At 43.5% G+C, this 20,518-nt stretch overlaps 1 protein-coding gene across 3 annotated transcripts in view; it reads left to right on the top strand.

The window, feature by feature from the left end:
* The first annotated feature begins 638 nt into the window (after window positions 1-638).
* Window positions 639-20,518, top strand: part of LOC147637635 (uncharacterized) — a 99,933-nt gene continuing 80,053 nt past the window's right edge. For 2 of the 3 annotated variants that reach the window (XM_086799459.1, XM_086799460.1), the window contains exons 1-5: window positions 639-924; window positions 1,659-1,796; window positions 6,907-6,988; window positions 7,241-7,317; window positions 15,961-16,088. In XM_086799459.1, the coding sequence (XP_086655585.1) occupies window positions 685-924; window positions 1,659-1,796; window positions 6,907-6,988; window positions 7,241-7,317; window positions 15,961-16,088 (665 nt within the window). In that variant the 5' untranslated portion in view covers window positions 639-684. The remainder of the gene's footprint in view (window positions 925-1,658; window positions 1,797-6,906; window positions 6,989-7,240; window positions 7,318-15,960; window positions 16,089-20,518) is intronic. The other variant, XM_086799457.1, reaches the window with a different exon arrangement.

Raw genomic sequence — 20,518 nt, 5'->3', positions numbered from 1 at the left:
ACGATTCTCACTATAAACAATACAAAATTGATGAGCAATAATTTTATTTCTTGCTGAACATATCTAAATAGCAAAAACATGCGATAAGTGAGATCCGGACTTACAATCTTGCTTACAATCTGCTATTAAACCTTAGACTAATAAAGGTTTAATAGCCTTGCTTAAAAAAGTAATTACTGTTTGCCCCTCGCAATGACTTGTGCATGGCCCATCCACTCATGCTCACATAAGCCCCTGCATCACCTATGTGTCCAATCAACCCGTCACCTGTGCCTCTATTGTGCTCGCCCAAGCCACCTTGCGTGTGCTTTGAAGTTGGTCCACACAGAGACAACCCTCCCATTGCTGCACATGGCCATGGTGGTCATCACCTCACACCACTCCTTTGGAGTCATGTAACCATCTCCCTGCTCCACAAAAACTGCCCCATCTACACCATCCACCTTGATCTTGGATCCATGCTACAAAAAAAGGATTAAAAAAAGCTGAGCGAAGTTTGTAAATAAAGCTGAACGAAGTGATAAAAAAAAGGAGGGCGAATTTTGAACTAACCAGCCACGTGGATTTATGTCCTTCCACGCTTTTTCCCAGACTTCTTACGAGTTCACACCGTAGTAGCGCATATTATGCTATGCTTACGCGCAAGACTTTCCTTACCGTGTTCTTCCTGCACGGAATGAGAAGATGGAACAAGAAGTGAAAGAAGAGGCAGCACCAACAATAACACAAATCCAGATTGGAAAGATACTCACTTATGAGTCTGCACAAAACGATGGCGATGCTTACACACAGACAAGACCATTATTGGCTACGGAGGACACAGCTTCCCACGGCGATGGCGAACACCGCAGCGGATTTTTATTTGCGAAGAACTCACGCCAGAGGCTTGCATCCCTGGACGTATTCAGAGGCCTTACCATTGCGGTAATGAAGAAAACAGTAGGATAATTAGCCCGTTAATTGCATAATACTGAGATCGTTGTGTATCCGCTGACCCAATTATTGTGTCAAATTGAAGATCATTTTGTGTATGAAGAATCTCATCTCCTCATCTGCATGCTGCTAAATTGTAAATTGGAAAATTACAATTTTGTATGACTGATCTGCTGCTATATGAGTATGCAGGCAGGGTTTACAGTAGCTTGTGTATTGTTGATATGCTAATCAAAGATGCAGCTTGTGTACAGTAATTCGCTAATAGGTGGAACATTTTGTACGTTCTTTTTAAATCGTTCATTCATGCACAATGCATGCATGCCTGTTTGTATGTATGGATGCATGCAAGCATTGATGCATGCATGTATAATTAAGAAACTGGCAATTCATCACACGCAGAATGTATTTTATGTTCACGCAGGCATTATAATGACTTCATCATATCTGTGCTCTTGCATGCATATATCTTTTGGCTAATCTTAATAATTTTCTAATTTCTCATCTAATTATCTTTTGCATGGTTCATGGCATCTTCACTTGATTAGCTCTCATAAGTGACAATAGACTTTTGAGTTTCTTTTTTCCATTCTTAAGTTGATGATAGAGGATGCTGTTTCTGTATAGATAATTCACGATTTCCTCGTCATCACGAAGGTTTACGGTCCCTTTGTTGGCCAAAAATCTCATTGGAATGTATACAATTTTGTTGTGCTTGTTGGCAGGTGATGATACTTGTAGATGATGCGGGTGGTTTATGGCCGGGTATCAACCACTCACCATGGGATGGTGTTACTTTGGCAGATTTTGTGATGCCTTGTTTCCTTTTTATTGTTGGCATGTCGCTTGTACTTGCACTCAAGGTACTTTCCAAGTAGCCTATAACACATGCCAGACTAAGTGTTTGACCATTAAAAATCAAAATTACTTGCCAAAGTGGAGAGAGAAAGAAAGAAACAAGAAAGAAAGAAACAAGAAAGAAAGACATACTAATGTCTTCAACAGACCCAAAGGTCTATGAGACCAAAGAGAGACACAATAATTCCATGGAAATATGCATGGGAAAATTGAATACTAAAAAGAGAAAACTAGCCAGCTATACTATGAACGTGTCCATAAGAAAAGGTACTACCGTTAGCTATGTGGCTAATACAAAGTGTCAGGACAGTGGGCTGGGAGCAGTGTATGCCTCATCCAATAATAGTATCATCCTCCTCCATTACAAAGTGCAGAGCTGTGGTGATGTCCATCTCCTCCTGTGTGGTGGGACCTCTCCATGTCGCTAAAGTATGTCCTGAGTCTGCAGTTTGCTTGTGGAAGGGCGGGATCTGTGATGTCTGGCTCTCAAAAGGGAATCATGCTCTCTCTCTCTTTCTCTCTCTCTCTCTCAGAGGGCATGGAGTTCACCTAGTCGTCCATTGGGGACGAAGATGGCCTTCTATAGGGATCACCTCCTATGCCTGACAGAGGATGGTTTCATCATCCACCCACGCTACATGGACACACACCTATCTTTTGGGGTGAGATGTGCGATTGGCCAGATCTGCACCTCGTCCCACCAGCTGAGAGTGGAGACTGCCAGATATGGGCCCAGGGCAGCCGCACCAAAGGACAGGATATGCTAGGCCTCTCACATAGAGCCCGAGACAGAGGATCATTACATATGCTGATGCCCTGTATACTATGAGATTCGGGGGAGGTTTCACTGCCTCTTCCGAGTAGGGTTCGGACCACTTTCCAGGATCATGGACTTCCCGGATCAGAGATGCCTGGAACTTTTTCTTCTAGAGCTCCGTAGACATAGGGAGTCCTTAGTGAGATCTAGGTCAGCTGTACTTGCTCGAGGACCAGCACAGAGAGCTCTCACCGACTTCTTCCATACCAACACTTCGAGGGCCGATCCACCCATCATACCCGGACCACATGCTAGTGCAGGAGCTCAGCCGAGAGGTGTGACACTCGACAGAGCCATTGAGTTATGTAGAGCTCGACGCCCCAGACCCCATGGCCCTTGCCCATGCCCACGCCACCATCCGGGCCATCATATCCCATCATCGCAGGACCTTCTCGCGCTAGCTTAGTTTTACGACCTTTTTGTTATCTTTCTTTATTACTATTTTGTACCCAGGATGATGTACCTCATGGATATGATGTAACCTTTTGGTCTCATAGGTCATTTTGGCCTTTTGAAGACATTCATACAACTTTCTCTCTCTCTCTCTCTCTCTCTCCCTTCACGCCCCCCTCTGTTCGTGTTGCATGCTGGCGGCCTCCCCCGCCCTTGCTGTGCTGCGCCTGTTCGTACCCACCCACCCGCGATGCTGTGCCCTTGCTGTGCTGCGCCTATTTGCACTTGCGTTGCTGTGCCCTTGCTGTACTGCGCCCGTTTGCTCCCGTGCTACTGTGCCCCTCTGCCTCCCTTTTCCCACCCACCGACCTGCGCTGCTGCACCCTTGCTGCGCTTGTCCGCACTCCCTCTGCATCCCTTTTCCCACCCACCCACCCACCCACCCGCGCTGCTGCACCCTTGCTGCGCCTGTGCGCACCACCTCCCTTGAGTGTACTGTGTCCACACTCCCTCTACCTCCCTTTTCCCACCACCCACCCACCCGCGCTGCTGCACCCTTGTTGCGCATGTGCGCATCGCCTCCCTTGAGTGTACTGTGTCCGCACTCCCTCTGCCCCCCTTTTCCCACCCCCACCCCACGCTGCTGCACCCTTGCTGCGCCTGTGCGCACCGCCTCCCTTTTCCCACCCGCCCTTGCTTGGGCCCCCAAGGCAGCAACTAGGGGGAAATAGCCACAATGAACCTACAGGAGCTGGAGGCATACATCTCTGCACTCTAGCATGTCCGACGCCCTCGGCCCCCTTGTCGGCCACAATCACCTCATCAGCTCTAGATCTAGGACATGCTCCACCGCCATCGAGCTACCTTTTCACGTGGCATAGCTGAGGGAGACCTCTCGGCCATACTAATTAGCCCCATGCTTGATATTTTGGAGAGTGGTATACCATCTACTCGGAGCTGATGTTGCTCTCATGTTTCTATGTTCTTAGTATTCCATGGTGAGTTTCTGAAACTCGCTGAGGTTGTGTAACAAGCTTATTACTGCTAAATCACATTAATCCACTTTTAACCATGGCTGAAAATTGAAGTAAAACTTGTGAATTTTCAACCAACAATACTTGAGCCAAATAGATGGAAGAATAAATGAGAGAGAGAGAGAGAGACGACACAGCATAGACCCGGAACGGCCGGGTCCCTTCACAGGAATATGAATTATTCCTCCAGAATTTTACAAGTGTATGGGCTGATTTGAATCAGCATGGTACCGCCATCAAACAAGATAGAAAACAAAGCCTTTGGAATCTCCTAGTTTGTATGTGGTGGCCTACCACACACAGACAAGTGTTGGAGAAACTCACCCGTCTGTGTGCCACCCCAATGGCCTACCAATGGGTCACACAACCGGTTCTCTTGTGGCAAGGATGCTCACAAGAGTGAAGTCCTTTGATGAAGAAAATCAGCAAGCTCTTCTTCAACTCCTTAAAGCCTCTTCTTGAGTAGCACCTCCGTCTTCACATGATAGCCTTCTCTCTTGAAAAATGGTTCTCTACACTTGGTAGAGAAGAAGCTAGTCTTCTTGCCTTCCTGCTCTCAAAAATGCATAAGTTTACATGAACTCTCCTCCTCCAAAATGAAGGGAATCACCTCCTTTTATAGGTGAATTCCTTTCTAAAAAGCTTTCTTAGTTCAAAATAGAAAAAGGTTACACATGTTAGGTTGCGTGGGAAACTTTTACACATGTTTTAGTTTGCATGGGAAACTTTTACACATGTTTAGTTTTGCATGGGAAACTTTTCTTTGTCAACAAATGGAAAGAGTTAGTTCTCTTTCCCTCTTTGGAAAATAGAAAGAGATGCTTATAACTCAAGTTCTAAAACGAATTTGCATGTGCAAACTGAAGAGAGTTGCTGAGATGGCCTGGGCAAGTTGTTACGTCACCTCAAATTTTTTTTAAAAAAAAAATTGCTTGGGGGGTTTTCGACCGCTCTGATTCCAATTCCAGTCGCTGTTTTCCCAAAAGATGAAGGGAAAGGCCTCAAAATCGACATCCAACTTCAAAGGTACATATCTTGTAAAACTATCAAAATTGAAAGTAGTTTAAGTAAGAAACATACTTAACCTCCTGCAAAATACAAGTTGCTAGATCAACAACAAGTATTATCCACAAGTTCGATGCTTTAAGATGAATGCCTAAATGTTCAAGCATTCTCAAAATCAACATTCAATGCAAGATCTTCAAACAGCTTATTGTGCATGTGCCTAAGGTGAGTACCATCCGTTCCATACACTTGTATCCATCTATACCCTCTCCCATAATGGTAAGAGTGCATAGTCCATCATGCTTATGAAGCATGTCCAATCATACTTCCCCACTTTGGGATGGAAGCATGTCCATTCTTGCATGCAATATTATGCTCTCCCATTTCGGAATAGAAGCATGTTCAATCATGGTTCCTTGGAAAAGAACACATGTCCAATCCTGAAGTCTGCCATGCTAGGTTAGACAACATGTCCAAGTTTTATTAACTTTAACAGCTGCCTTTTTTACCATCATGGGTGACTCTGTTGGTGATATATTAGAGGAATCTATGATGTAGGGCTCCAAGAAAACAGCTTCCCAAGATGAATCGGGACCAATGATTCCCTTCTCATAGAGGTATTCCTTTGCAAACAGCATAGGATCACCTAAATCAGATTTCTTCACATAATCTTCAAAAAAAGATACCTTGGAATGGTTGATGGCCTTCTTTGACACCACCGCTTGCACATCTGGATCCGTTAGTAGGTCCTCCATTTCTTTGATTCGGTGATGGAGCGCCTCCTCACCATAGGCATGAGAGTTATGCCGTATTTCTTCATTTTGGCCAAAGGATCTTGAAGTTCGTGGAGAATCATCACTTTGCCTTGTTTCCCTGTCAGCAGCAGCACCTCTTCTTCTTGAAGAAGAGACTTCCATTGACTCACTAGGATGAGCCAACGATCTTGATCTCTCTTTGTGGGTTGATATCTTCTTCTTTAGCAGCAAAAGGCTTGTTCCCAAGGATTGTCTTCAATCACCAACAAGGTAGGGAATATAATACCGGTCTGATACCATTGAAACTCGTTGAGGTTGCGTAACAAGCTTATCACTGCTAAAATCACATTAATCCACTTTTAACCATGGCTGAAAATTGAAGTAAAACTTGTGAATTTTCAGCCAACAATACTTGAGCCAAATAGATGGAAGAATAAATGAGAGAGAGAGAGACAACACAGCATAGACTTGGAACGGCCGGCTCCCTTCACAGGCGCCTCTGTTTTCCCAAAAGATGAAGGGAAAGGCCTCAAAATCAACCTCCAACTTAAAAGGTACATATCTTGTAAAACTATCAAAATCGAAAATAGTTTAAGTAAGAAACATACTTAACCTCCTGCAAAATACAAGTCGCTAGATCAGCAACCAGTATTATGCACAAGTTCGATGCTTTAAGATGAATGCCTAAATGTTCAAGCATTCTCAAAATTAGCATCCAATGCAAGATCTTCAAACAGCTTATTGTGTCTGTCTAGCTCCAACCAGTACCATAATGGGGGTACTGGTTGGAGCTAGAGGCTCAGTATGCAACCTATATGCGTAGAGAGAGAGAGAGAGAGAGAGAGAGAGAGAGAGAGAGAGAGTTATATTAAACGTCTTCAAAAGACAGTGGGTCTATGAGACCAAAAGTGATACAATAGTGTCCATGTAATCTCATCATGGTACAAAAGAAAACAAAGACGAGAGCTATGAGCTGGGAATGTCAAATCTGAGCCATATGATACAAGGTGGGACCATCATACACCCCGAGAGAGAGAGAGAGAGAGAGAGAGAGAGAGAGAGAGAGTATTGGTGCCAGTCAGATGAATGACAACCTTTTATAATGTTGCAGAATACACTCAACAAGGTGGACTCTCTCCAAAAAGTTACAATGCGGGCATTCAAACTTTTCATCCTAGGCATAATTTTGCAAGGTATTGACTTAGACCTACACCAAGCTGTAGAATTGTGAGTTATCTGCTGTGACACAAGTTGCACCTTCTATGAATATTATATACATTTATTTTTTGTCATTTAAGCTTCTTATGATATGAGGCAATCTAACATATAGTACAATGATTATTTTAAAGATCCCTTGTTCAAAAGACATATAATACAATGCTCCCTCATTCAAAAGGGAAATGTTATTTATGCAAGGTAATACACTGCCGGTTCTTATTTTTCAGGAGGCTATTTTCATGGAGTCCATGACCTGCAATATGGTGTAGATATTCAGCACATTCGTATAATGGGAATCTTACAGGTTTAGTTCTGGCAGCTCATTTGAACTACAGTTGTCAGAACTTCATTTTCAGTAGGCCTTCCCTCTTGCCACTGGTTCAATGGATTTTTATGTTATGGATTTTTCCCTTCAATTTTGTGCGTGGGAGGTGGGGGAGTTTTTTGATGGGTGTTTTATGAGGTGTGTGTTATTTCAGTCCTTTTGTGTGTGGGGGGTGGGGTGGGGGAGGTTTTTGATGGGTGCTTCTAAGGGAAATGTTTATCAGATGTGTGTTATCTCAGTCCTTTTTTTTTTGTTCTCATTCATGGAAAAATGCCGATGAGCATATTTCTCGTGATTGGTAGAAATACTAAAGTAGCACAAGAGTCATAGTTGGCAACAAATTATCCTCAAGATATATATGTTTTTAAAAGGATGTCAAATATGTAAAGCGGGGGTTTGAAAGCTTTTCTAATGAGTGCTTTGAGGGAAATGCATATCAGGTTTGTGTACTTAGTCTTTTTTTGAACTCATTCATGAAAAGGTGCCTGTCAGGAGTTTGTGTATGGCTGGGTGACATTTGAGACATTGAAAAGGGTTGATGAAGTGGGGCGAGAGTCAGATGGTGAAGGAAAGGGTGGTTGGTTGGGTACATGGTAGAGTTTCTTTGCGTATGTATGCCAGATAAGGGGATCTATGATGTGTGTGGATGGTTAGTGTTCCAAGAGCTTGCTTCTTATTGTTCGTACTCAGAAAGAGTTGGTATAATTCTTTCTCATGCTTCACTAGGAAGGCTTTTGTCTTGCGTCGAGTAAGATGGCGGAAAATCCATTGCGTTTCACGCTTCGTGATTGGCAAGGTTGCTTGCTCTTGCAAGAGGCGAAGGTGGGTGGCCCAACACTTGTCATCATACTAGCTGTTTTGAGGCATGGATCCACAAGGGTGTCTGGTGGTGGAGCAGTGTGCGCAAGGAACAGAGTTTTTTTTTTTTTCAGAAAGGAGACTTCTATTAAGTATGAAAAAAATTTACAAAATGGAGATTTCACACCAAGTGAGGTGGAGATCTCAACCAATCAAGAGCCCTGTGCTGCCAATAGGGTCCCGAATGAGAGGACGTGAAAAAGATATCAATGTCCCACTCTTTCATAAACTGTCCGCGCTTCCTCTCTGCAGCCCTCGAAGATCCTTGGATTCTGGCCCAGGTAGCCATGATGGTGTGAATAATATCACTCCAAATCCTGCAAAAACACTGAGAAACAAGAACAGGAGTACCCTCAATGGCCTCGGTGCATCTAGCCTTCCAGATATTCCAGGCTGAGATGCTAGCAATAATCTCCCAAGAGCTGTCTAACCTCTGTGCCGGAGGGACAAAGTGTGAAAGTGGCAAATCCTAAAGACAACACTGCCGAGCAACTCCTTGCCTAACCATAATGGCCAAGCTCCTGTCAGTCCCCTCGAACCTCAGCTGAGGCCCAGACTGTGTCAACCAAATGATAGAACCAAAAGAAATGATAGCATTCCTCTTAATCCTACCAAAGCGGTGTGCAATCGCAGACCAAACCCTCTGTGCTTCCTTGCATTCCCATAAACAATGGTAAACTGACTTTGAAACTCCTGCACATCTAGGGCATGTTGGGCAAGCACAAACCTCCACTGATTGGTGGCCAGACCACCATGAAGAGAAACCCAGATAAAGGAGGAAATTTGTGGCTTCCTATAAGAATGCCACAATCTCCGCCAAAAAACCCTCTGAATGTCAGTCGAAATGCCGTAAGATTCCCAATGGGGTCTAAGAGTAGGGACACTCTGAATGTGTCCCAAGATAAGATGTCTGGCATTCCGCACTGTATAACTGAAAAAAGGCATGCTTTTCAAAGGGTTACAAGCATCCTTCCACTCCCATTCACCGGGGTCCCAATGCAAATGTCTGATAGGGCAGCCACCATACAACCAAAGGCTAACACTCTGTGCGATCATCCCTGGGGGGGGAGTCAACAAAGACGTGCTTCCCTAACCTGCCAACAACTCTGATTGGACGAATCTGGGGGCCCTTAATAAGGTCTTGTACGTCACATCTCTCTAACTGCTATCCATCCTGCACAGAAAAAAAGACCGGTACATCATCCTCCCTAGGCAAGGGGAGACCCATAACTTGAAGAGGAACACCTGTCCCAGAAAAAACCCCAAACCAAGAATGATGACGGCCTTCCAAGAAAGATCCAGTAATCCAGTGGTTGGGAATGGCTGCATCAATCTGTGCAATCCTCCGGCTAGAGCCTCTTCTTGTCTACAATTTTTAAGTTTAGGAAGTATTTTTTTTAAAAAAACATACTAATATCGTACCGTACCTCAAAAAATTTTAAGGTACCAATTAGTACCGTATTTTATCGTACCGTACCGTATCGTACCTTTCGTACTAACTAACCATGAACCCTGCTTTACGAAGATCCCAAATGCTCGCAATACTTCGCAACTTTTGTGTCCACTCAGTATTCCATATGGGGTTGTTGAGAGACCTAAAAAATCTGGCAAGGTAGACTGGTAGTGTACACTTGATTGGTAGGATGAGAGAATCTTGCTACATCACTTGGGGATTCCTGGTATAGGTAGGCTAGACAATTAGATTCTCAAGTTATGTACGAGGGAGAAGATTTGGACATGGCCATTTTGATCTAGAGAGGAGTCCCTAAACTTATCACCCTAGATGCACTCCTCGTATTTGTGCAAGGACGGTCCCTTAGTCATAAACGCTACACTGGGAGACCTTTGGTATTGCATTACCCATCCAGGTTCTTTTTTGGAGACAATCGGGAGATCCAATGGGGAGAGACACATATCCATGTTCTGGTTCCTCAAGCACTGTAGACTCCTCCCCTCCCAACCTTCCCTCACATTCAAGCTTGAAGCTCCATAAGTTGTAAGTGTAAAAAATAAAAACCGTATTTTATCGTACGGTATCCGAAAATTTCATATCGTACCAAAAATTCCCGTACGGTATCGTATCGTACGGTATCGTATTTTTGTACCGTGACAACCATGGATGTAGTATATGAAGGTCTTTGTCTGGAAAGGAGCATCAACTACCTAAGGGGGCTGCTCCAAAGTCTGCAAGAATAATGGAGTGGGGTAGTGAGGGTTTACTCTGAATCATCCGTGAAAACATCATGCTTTGCAATCCCTCTATTCTCCTCCAGTCATCCTCTCCAAGGTCTAGTCCCCAAAAGGAGGCCCCATACATCACAACAAAGGTCACAAGTGTGTGAAAAAACTATCCCTTAGTGCTAGGCTCCTGAAAGTGAGCCCGGAAGCATTGTGAACCAAAAAGATTTTATTAACTTCCACAAAAGACCCAATGGGTATATGAGACCAACATGTGGTACAAAAGTTCCATGTGTAGACTGTGAACATGGAAACAGAAAGTACCAAAAATGAAATGAGGTAGACCAAGATGAGACGATGGACCGGCCAGCCTGCACTCGTCGGTAGGAGGTGTTAAACGCGGTGACTTCGGTTGACCTTGAGGTCTCCCTCGTCACAAAATCTCTGCAATGCATCTTGATATCCCTTAAGCTCTCTGCAGAATTGGAGATCAGGACTATGTCATTTGCACATAGCAAGATGGAGAGCACCGTCTGAGCCAACCAGCCTGTCCCGTGAAATCTCTTCACAAGTGATGTGATCTTTTCTATATACAGCCCAAACAGTGTAGGATATAGCGGACAGCCCTGCTTGACCTTAATAGTGTTGTGGATGTCTCCTGAGAGCCCTAATCACTGTCTCATATGAAGGCATTACTCCACATACAACATCCCATGGAAACTGAAGCTCCAGTAAGTGGTTGAAAAGTTGGGATGTAGAGATCGAGCCACAAAACATCAATATACATGTTGCCTCTGTGCCCTCTTCTTCTTAACGGTTGCTCGGAGAGTAAAGATGTGATCCAAAGTAGAGTAGTTTCTCCTGAAGTGTGCTTGGTGAGTGGCTCTCTGTCCGTATCTCTGTGCCAAAAGACTGATCTCAGCCTCCAAAACTGCCCTATAGATCTTGGCCATTGTATGGCCTATCATAATGGTCATGTAGTGGTTGAGATTGGTGGGGTCTCCTTCTTTATGGATGGGAATGATGTTATGGGTGGTCCAAGAAGGGGGACAAACTTCACATAAGGCCCTATAACTTCCGGCGTGCCCCGGGGTTTCACAAAACACTTGACCATTAATGCAATTAAACATTGAAATCGGCCACAGTCTTAACACATATCGATCATCACTTTGTATAAAACATAAAAGCTGGACAATCATCCACAAATGCTGAAAGTGGAGCTTGCACATGTGACACTACATAGAGGCCAGAATGGGCCGACCCCCCCCCCCCCTTGGAGTATTTTATTACCCAAAGAGAATAATATCATGTACAAGCTTGAGGGCCTTACTCTCCCCACGGGAGATGCCGGATTATCCATATACAAATGGCATAACACAGCCCAACACGAGGCAACCATAAAATTCAGTTGGAACACAGGCTGAATAAACGCCCAACCAACAATATAATCCATATATCTCCGTGTGGGTACTGATTCTTACCCAAAAAACACGGGTCTTCATGCAATAGAGTTGGTACAACAGGTTTAGCTCTCCATTCAGCCGCTACAGCAAGTACAATAGTTGGTACAGTAGGTAAAATGGCTGGTACAACCGATACAATGGCAGGTGTAGCAAGTACAAGGGTTGGTACAGTCGGTATAGTGGCTGGTAGGGCTGGTACAACAAGTATAGTGGCTAGAAATCCTAATAAAATGATTAAATACCCTTGCGTTCAGTATTTCGTCGCAATGGAAGCCTCCTAAACAGTCCCCAACAGCCGATATTCTTCATGGGCAGCCTTCAAGAGAGACAGAAAGAGAGTAGCCATCATTAGGGTAGCGTGTAAACGGTGGTAGAGGCTAGTGTGCAGCAAGAGAGCCTCCTTCAAATGAAGAGAGAGGGCTCCAATTTATAGATTTGGGCCTCCCATGAGCTAAAATGGCAAGAGAAGGCTATAATGACAAGTGTGAGGCCACTTGTCTCACTTTGATCCACTTTCTTGCCACATGTCCCAATCTAAGAGATGGGTTCTTCCATAATCTTTATCTCTAAAAATATCCCAATTGGTAGTCCATTTGTCATAGGTACTTTGGCAACTCTTGGTATCTGCTCAATTCCAAACGTAATGACGTGCCTAAATTTTAGGAGTGTGAGCCTTTGTATTCCAGGATAATCTCCCATTCCCAAAGCTTGTTCTTTCCAAATATTTGGACGTCCTGGAGTCCACCAGACCCCTTTCATACTGGGAAATGTCTAGGCTGGTTGGTGATATCTTCCCGGCCTTTTTAAATAGTTGACCACAACTGTGATAGCTCCCTTGCGGAAAAGCAAGATTGTTCTCATAAAAAAGGATGAGCCCGGATCTAGGCATACTAGAGTCCTCAAATGAAGGCTATCTAGCCATAAACAACGACTATATACAAGTTAACTCCCAAGTGGACATCTATCACACTCTGCAGAGAAAGAGCTGGGCTCAAGTCACATGTGAAAGTTACTGATCATATCAGTACTCATTGATCACATCAGTTAAGGATAACATTGGTTGTGGAGCTTCTCAGAGTATTACCCAATCTCACACAAGCCTTGCTTGGGTGGAACTCTCAGGTCAATATCTAGTCTCACAACCATATACCCAAGCCACTTTGCAAGGGAAATAGTATAACAAATTCTGTAGATATAGCCAAGGTATGAGAAAGATAGATGATTCAAAACAAATTCACTTCATAAACAGCTCCACTTGGCCATATAGAGAATCCTTGTGATAAAAGGTACATCTGGATAGAACATTCTTCCAAGAAAATAAAACGATGTATTAACATCTTGAATAATACTATAGCACTTGGCTTTAAGTCCTTGTGATAACATTAATCAATATCTTGGGTTTTATCTAAACCCATGTAGACTTCCTCCCCATTTTCTTGAAAATTGTCCACGCAACTTTAAGCTTCAAGCCATTACTCATTCCCCAATCCTCGGTGACCTCAAACGCATGCTACGCTCCACTAGGTTCCATACCAACAAGATGTCAGTCCACATGACCCTTGGCGTAGACATAGTTCCCTGTCAACCAGGCGTCATGTCCACTCTACCACTTGCACTCCGTGTTGGTGCTCTGACCACACACCTTGGAGGAGAGGTAGGTCAAGTGTGTAACATAAGATAAGAATCAGTCACACAGGCATAGATATCCTCGTTCTCCATGGGCATTCAAGCCACCAATAGTTTTACAGGCATTTCCGCCTGCCAATAGAACTCCTTGATCCTTGAGATAACCATGAGTTCCAGAAGTCCAATGTGTCCCAAATAAAAGAAGCCAAAAACATAATCCATCGCAATAAATAGAGCCAAAAACAATGTTTCCATAAAACAATCTCAAGGCAAACAACCACACACTATTCTCCTTGTACAGGCATACAAGGGTTAGTGAACATCAAAAGCACTTCATTATAAGTAGCAAAAGCACCGGTGCACCGTACAATTGCAGATATAGCAAGTACAAGGGTTGGTATAGTTGGTATAGTGGCTGGTACAACAAGTACAAGGGCTGGTACAACAAGTACAGTGGCTAGAAATCCTAATAAAATGATTAAATACCCTTGCGTTCAATATTTCCTCGCGATGGAAGCCTCCAAAACAGTCCCCAACAGTCGATATTCTTCATGGGCATACTTCAAGAGAGAGAAAGAGAGTAGCCATCATTAGGGAAGCCTGTAACGGTGGTAGAGGCTAGTGTGCAGCAAGAGAGCCTCCTTCAAATGAAGAGAGAGGGCTCCAATTTATAGATTTGGGTCTTCCATGAGCTAAAATGGCAAGAGAAGGCTATAATGACAAAAGTGTGAGGCCACTTGTCTCACCTTGATCACTCTCTTGCCACATGTCCCAATCTAAGAGATGGGTTCTCCCATAATCTTTATCTCTAAAAATATCCCAACTGGTAGTACATTTGTCATAGGTACTTTGGCAACTCTTGGTATCTGCTCAATTCCAGACATAATGATGTGAACATAATTTTCATCGAAGTCTGGCCAAAAATAGCAATTCTCCTAAATTTTAGGAGTGTGATCCTTTGTATTCCAGGATAATCCCCCATTCCCAAAGCTTGTTCTTTCCGAATATTTGGATGTCCTGGAGTCCACCAGACCCCTTTCATATTGGGAAATATTGAAGAGTTATGCAAGAAAGGGGGCTAGGATTTTGTGCCAATGTGCGAGTGCTCCCTTTGAAGGTCCTCGGGATCCCTAGCTCGACCATTATGCAGCCTCAATAAAGCCCTAGTGATGTTGGTAGTGTTGAAAAGATGGGCTGAAGTGGGGTGTGTGGCTGTGATATGGTCTGATTTGGCACATCATAGAGATGCCGGGCATAAGCTTCCCACTCTAGGGGATTGGTGATGGGTGTGGATAAATTATTTTCTTTGAAGAGATGCCGAGCGGTGTTGGAGCTATCTGCACTCAAGAAGAGTTGGCATAACACTGCCTCGTGTTTGGCAAAAAATGCACACTTTTTCCGATGGGTAAGGTGGCGAAAGGATCTGTGCATCTCACATATAGAGATCTGGACACACCTGTGTTCTTGTCGGAGGTGGAGTTGTGTGTTCTTGCACTCTTCATCATGCCACCCATTTTGTGGTTGTGAGCCCACATGAGGCTTGGCAGTGGAGCAACTGGTGCTGATGCTAGGAAACTGGCATGTGTGGATTCGTGAATCATGGAGTATAGTTGTGAAGTGAGGGTGGAGATGGGCAATGTTGGATCAAGATCAAAAATTAGGGGAGATACATGATCCTCATACACGGAATCGAGGTCATGGTGGAAACATGCTGGTGAAGGTGGACATGGGGGCAGGTGGTGTGTATATGGAGAGAGAGTATCAAACGTCCATGAAAGACCGGTACACGTTTTATATGGTAAATGTTTCTTTTCATGGATCATGTGTACTCATAGTGAGTCTCATAGACCTGTGGCCGTAAATCTCTAAGGCCTCTAAGGATGTCTTGGATCTGCAAATTGACGGGTGGAGTGTTTGGATCTCATTGGGTGGGGACATTGGGCTCTTTGGAGAGAGTGTGGCCTCTCTATGGTAACTCCTTGGGTGTGTATTGCTAGAGGGTCATGGGCACGGCTACGACATTTGTGCCCTTCCTTCTCTGTGAGCTTGGGTGGTGGTTGTCATGATCACCTGATTCGAATCAAAAAGTTTCTGGTGGAGCTCTGCGAGGTATTCACCATATTAATGGTGTTGACGGGTTGTGGATGTGTCACACTTTCCATACTCATCCTTTACACATACCATACATACTGTACTGAACATATGGTAGAACTCCACTATGTGAAGTTGCATTTCAAACAAGGGTGAGTTTTACGCAAGCAATGGAATACCACCAATCTCCTTGCTGTCTTAAGTCCCTAAATTTTTCTATGCACTATAATTTGTGCTAGCCTTTGTTTCTAGGTATGCCATTCAGTGATATCACCTTGTTCATACCATGGATCATGTTTTCTCTAATAACTAGTATGTTTGAAGTTTTTATGTGGGTTCTAAAGAGTTTTTAAAGTTAAAAAATGTTACTGATCTTCGTATGTTTGCTCTATCTTTGTTATGGCAGAGAATCAGCATAGCATACTTGATTGTGGCAGTTTGTGAAATTACAACAAAGAATTGCTTTACAAAGAAAGACTTGCAATTTTCAGAATTTGATGGTGTACAACTTCTAAAGATGTACCCTTGGCATTGGTGAGGATTTATTTTTGTTTTGTTTTAGAACACATGATATTCATGTAGGACTGATTCAACCCTTATAAAAGGGAGTCATGTATATATTCCACACTAACTTTCATGAAAATAAACCATTTTGGTTCTATATATTGGGGAGTTGACAAGTCCTTACTTGAGACCTCACTTCACCACTTTATGTTGTATGTTTTAGGTTCTACCTAGGCAATAGTAGATTAACAAGACCCATACAAAAATTTAGAAAAATATGGACCCCTAGTTGATGTTTGGAATTAAATGTTTATCAGCCTTTTGGCTTCATCATGCAGATGCATGTGTCATACTAGGAATGCCAGTTAGGGTCAGGGTTTAGCAGAGGATTTAGCCGTGTTGTTTAGCTATGAGAATACGCTGAGTGCCCAAAATGGGTAGCAGTAGGCTATTTGCTAAACTTACACCATTGGATGTAACTAACACAAGGAGATCTACTTTTTGAGGTCTGTAGATATACCCCTCTCCCCATATACATCTTGCAACAGCCAGATAAGGACATCTACTTTTTGAGGTCTGTAGATATACCCCTCCTTCCCCATACACATCTTGCAGCAGCCAGATAAGGAGAGGATGAGTTTTAAAGAGCATTAGACTCAGCCCAAACAATAGCAATTAAGTAGACCAATCCTCGTGTTCCTTTTGTAGCAGATTTTAGTAATTGGGATAGGACCACATAAGGTTTTTTTTCTCTCTTTGTTTGCAGCCGTAAATCAGCGAGAGAAAAGTGATTTTGTAGGAGATTTAGTTGTATTCTTTGAGTTTGTAAGCTTTTTACAAGCTAGTATTATACAATAGGCTAGGTAGGTAGAGAGAGCTTAGATCCTTTAGAGATCCAGAGGCCTCTGCCTCTAGAGACCTAGGTCCTCCACTCGTCAGCTCCAGATATGGGACATTCTCTAGCATCAAGGAGCTCCTCAAGAGTGTGAATGGGGAGGTGGAGATGCTGGAGTCTTGTGTGTGTGGAGGTGGCAATGCGTTGCCTCCATGACGAAAAGAAAGAAGAAGGGTGGTAGTGGGCAGCCTTTCCTCCCTGTATATCATTCTACTAATCAAGATTACACATCTTCTTGCTTCTTGCATCTTAATGTCACCTGGAAAGGACCATAGTACCTGTTTGACAACTTAGGGTACCTCCCTTCTTGTCCAGGTCTCTTTCTAAGCCATGCTTTTTCAAATTTCAGCAATACCCAATCACCTTCTTTTGTTTGTACATGTCTTCTATGTTTATCTGCAGCCTTTTAATGCTTTTCTTGAGACCTTTGTATAGCTGTTCGGACTTGCGAAAATGTAGTTTCTAGATCTTGTACACATTCACCAGCTACAAAAATCTCATCCTTTGTACGTAGGATGGGTGGCAGCACTACCTTGCCATAGATGATCTCAAAAGGTGCCTTTCTAGTGGATGAATGTACTGTGTTATTGTAAGAAAATTCAACTAATAGCAAGTTCTTTTCCTAGGCTGTTTTCTGTTCAGCCACATAGCATTTCACAAGATCAAGCACCGCTCAATTTACAATTTCACTATGTCCATCAGTCTATGGGTGGTATGCAAATGAAAAAATTCAGCTTGGTGTCCAATGTTATCAAACAGTGCTCACCAAAATAAGCTTGTAGTCCTGGGATCTCTCTCCCCAAGCATTGATTTAGGCATCCCGTGGTGTTTGAAAATCTGGGAAAGAAATAATCTCGCCATGTGATCTGTCTTGATATTCTTTCACAATTATAAAGTGAGCTTGCTTGCTAAATCTATGAACAATAGTCTAAATGGCATTATTGGCATAAGTAGATTTGGGAGATCCACAATAAAATCCATGGCAATGCTTTCCCATGGCTCATGGGGTATAGGCATCAGTTGCAAGAGACCAGGTGTTTTATGCCCCTGTCAAATTTAACTTTCTGACATACTATGCATTCACATACATACTGGTCTAAGTAGGCCAAAAGAAATATCTTTCCAATGCTTGTGTCGTAAGCAGAATCCCTCTGTGTCCTGCATAGGGAGGAGCGTGGTATTCTTCCATGACCTTTTGTCCAAATTCTTAACCACACAAATGCGGTTGTGCATATACACATAACCATCCTTCAAAGAGTATGGTGGGACTGCATGACCAGCATTTAAATCAACCCATATACTTTTAAAATCATCATCATTTTCGTACATTCGAGGCATAGCAGATAAGTCATGATGATGAACAGTAGTAATAGCATTAATTTGTGGCCTTCTAGACAAAGCATCAGCAGCTACATTCTTCTTTCCAGGTGTATGCATGAAAATTTGTCCATCTCATATGCTTTTCTGAAATCTTTGGTTGTGAGAGAAAATGCTTGAGAGTTTGATGATCTGTTTTAACAATAAAATCGGCACCTACTAAGAAGTAGCGCTTCCAAATTTTAAGGACATGGATCACTGCAATCATCTCTTTCTCATAAACAACATATGTGAGTTTGATATTTTTCAACCTTCTACTCTCAAAAACAATGGCATGTCCCTCTTGATTCAAGACTGTTTCAATGCAGTCTCCACATGCATCACATTCTACCACAAAAGGTTTGGAGAGATTAGGCACAATAAGCACAGGGCCTTGGCTGATTGCATTTTTCAACTTTTGGAAAGCTGCAATCCGAGGTTCAGTCCATGTAAATTTTGCTTTCTTCTTCACAAGATCATGCAAAGGTGCTGCCAACAAGGCAAAGTGTCTGATAAACTGCTTGTAACAAGAGCATAACCCAAGAAAACTCTTGACTTTATGTATGCGTAGAAGTCGAATTTGGCGAGTCTAAAATGGCTTGGATCTTTCTAAGATCCATTTGCACACCATCTTTTGACACAATGTCTTAAATATTGAATTTCAGCGAGAAAAAAGTCCCTCTTTTTCACATTAATGAATCGGTGGTGTCTACAAAGCTCTTCAAAGACAATGGCCAGATGTTCCCTGTGTTCTTTCTCGGTCTTTGAGAATACTACAATGTCATCAAAAAACACACTAGTGAACTTTCACAGTGAGGTCTGAATATACTACAATGTCATCAAAACACACACTAGTGAACTTTCAGTGAGGTCTGAATATACGTCCAGCATCCTATTAAATGTGGCAAGTGCATTTTTGAGATCAAATGGCGTGACGAGAAACTCATACAATCCAAAAGTGGTCCTGAAAGCAGTTTTATGCACATCCTTGGGTAGCACCCGGATCTGATGATAACCACTCTTGAGGTCAATTCTACTAAAGCATGCTGCACCTTGCAATTTATCTAGGATATCATCAATCCTTATCATCAAACCTTGTTTAGTGCTCTATAGTCAACACACATTCTCCAAGTACCATTCTTTTTTTTGGACAAGTACGACAGGCTTCTCCGAGACTACCGGAATTGATTGTTGGAGAGTTGGCCTGAGGTGATCCGAAGCTCGGAGTAAGCTGGCGGCAAATCTATCCTCAAAAGCTAGGCTAAAGCGGTGGGCCCGCATCTTTGTGAAGATCCCATCAAGGGCCCCAAGGTTCGGAGTACAGGCTGAAATCTTGGCCAAGAGGAAGTCCTTCCAAGACTTACTACCTGGGAGAAGTCCTATAGAATCAACTTGCCCTACACGGCACGATTATGAATGGCAGAGTCAATGATACCTAGGCCCCTTGTGTGTCGCGGATGAATGATCACTCTCTAGGCCACCTTGGCCCAGGCAGGCCTCCCATCATTGCCGCCCCACAAAAAGTTGCAGATCAACCACTGTAGCTGACCAATACAGGCTCGGGAGAAGGCCCAGCAAGAAGTAATATACCACATGGTGGCAAGAAGGATCTGGTTCGCCACCACCACTCGGCCAGCTAAGGTAAGCCTCGCAGAACTCCAGTACAAAAGCTTCTTCCGAAAGTTAAGAAGAAGAGGGGCTAGCTATTTCTCTAGGAAGATATTGATGACTACCTGACATCCAAGATAGCGGATTGGAGTGCCCCTCGGGATCCACTGGAAAGCCTCAATTGGACACCAAGTCGGGGCTGGTGTAGAGTCTACCCAAAAACCACACGACTTGTGCCAGTTGATCTGCGCTCTTGATGCGCGACAAAAGATCTCTATCCCCTCATTAAATCTTTGGAGATTCCCCACATCTCCGGATAAGTATGTTGTTGTGCCATCTGCAAACTCTGAGTCCAACAACTCCTCCTGAGTACGGATGGGGAGACGCAATCCCTGGAGCTCCGTCTCCTGAGCTGAGAGGAAAGTGCTCATGGCCTTGCAACAAATAGAAAGAGGTATGGTGCCAATGGACAGCCTTGCCGGACCGAGCGAGAGAGGGGAAATCTTTCACCTCGGGCTCCCTGAATGAGAACCTGGCTGTGAAAGGCCGAGTAGAGGCTCGAAACGGTGCAGATCCACTCCAATAGAAACTCCATCCGGTA

Source organism: Cibotium barometz, chromosome 6, assembly GCF_041138505.1.
Source record: "Cibotium barometz isolate CiBa-2024 chromosome 6, ASM4113850v1, whole genome shotgun sequence".
Classification (NCBI taxonomy): Eukaryota; Viridiplantae; Streptophyta; class Polypodiopsida; order Cyatheales; family Cibotiaceae; genus Cibotium; species Cibotium barometz.
Note: the sequence above shows the minus strand (reverse complement) of the source record. Positions and strands in the feature narration are given on the sequence as shown.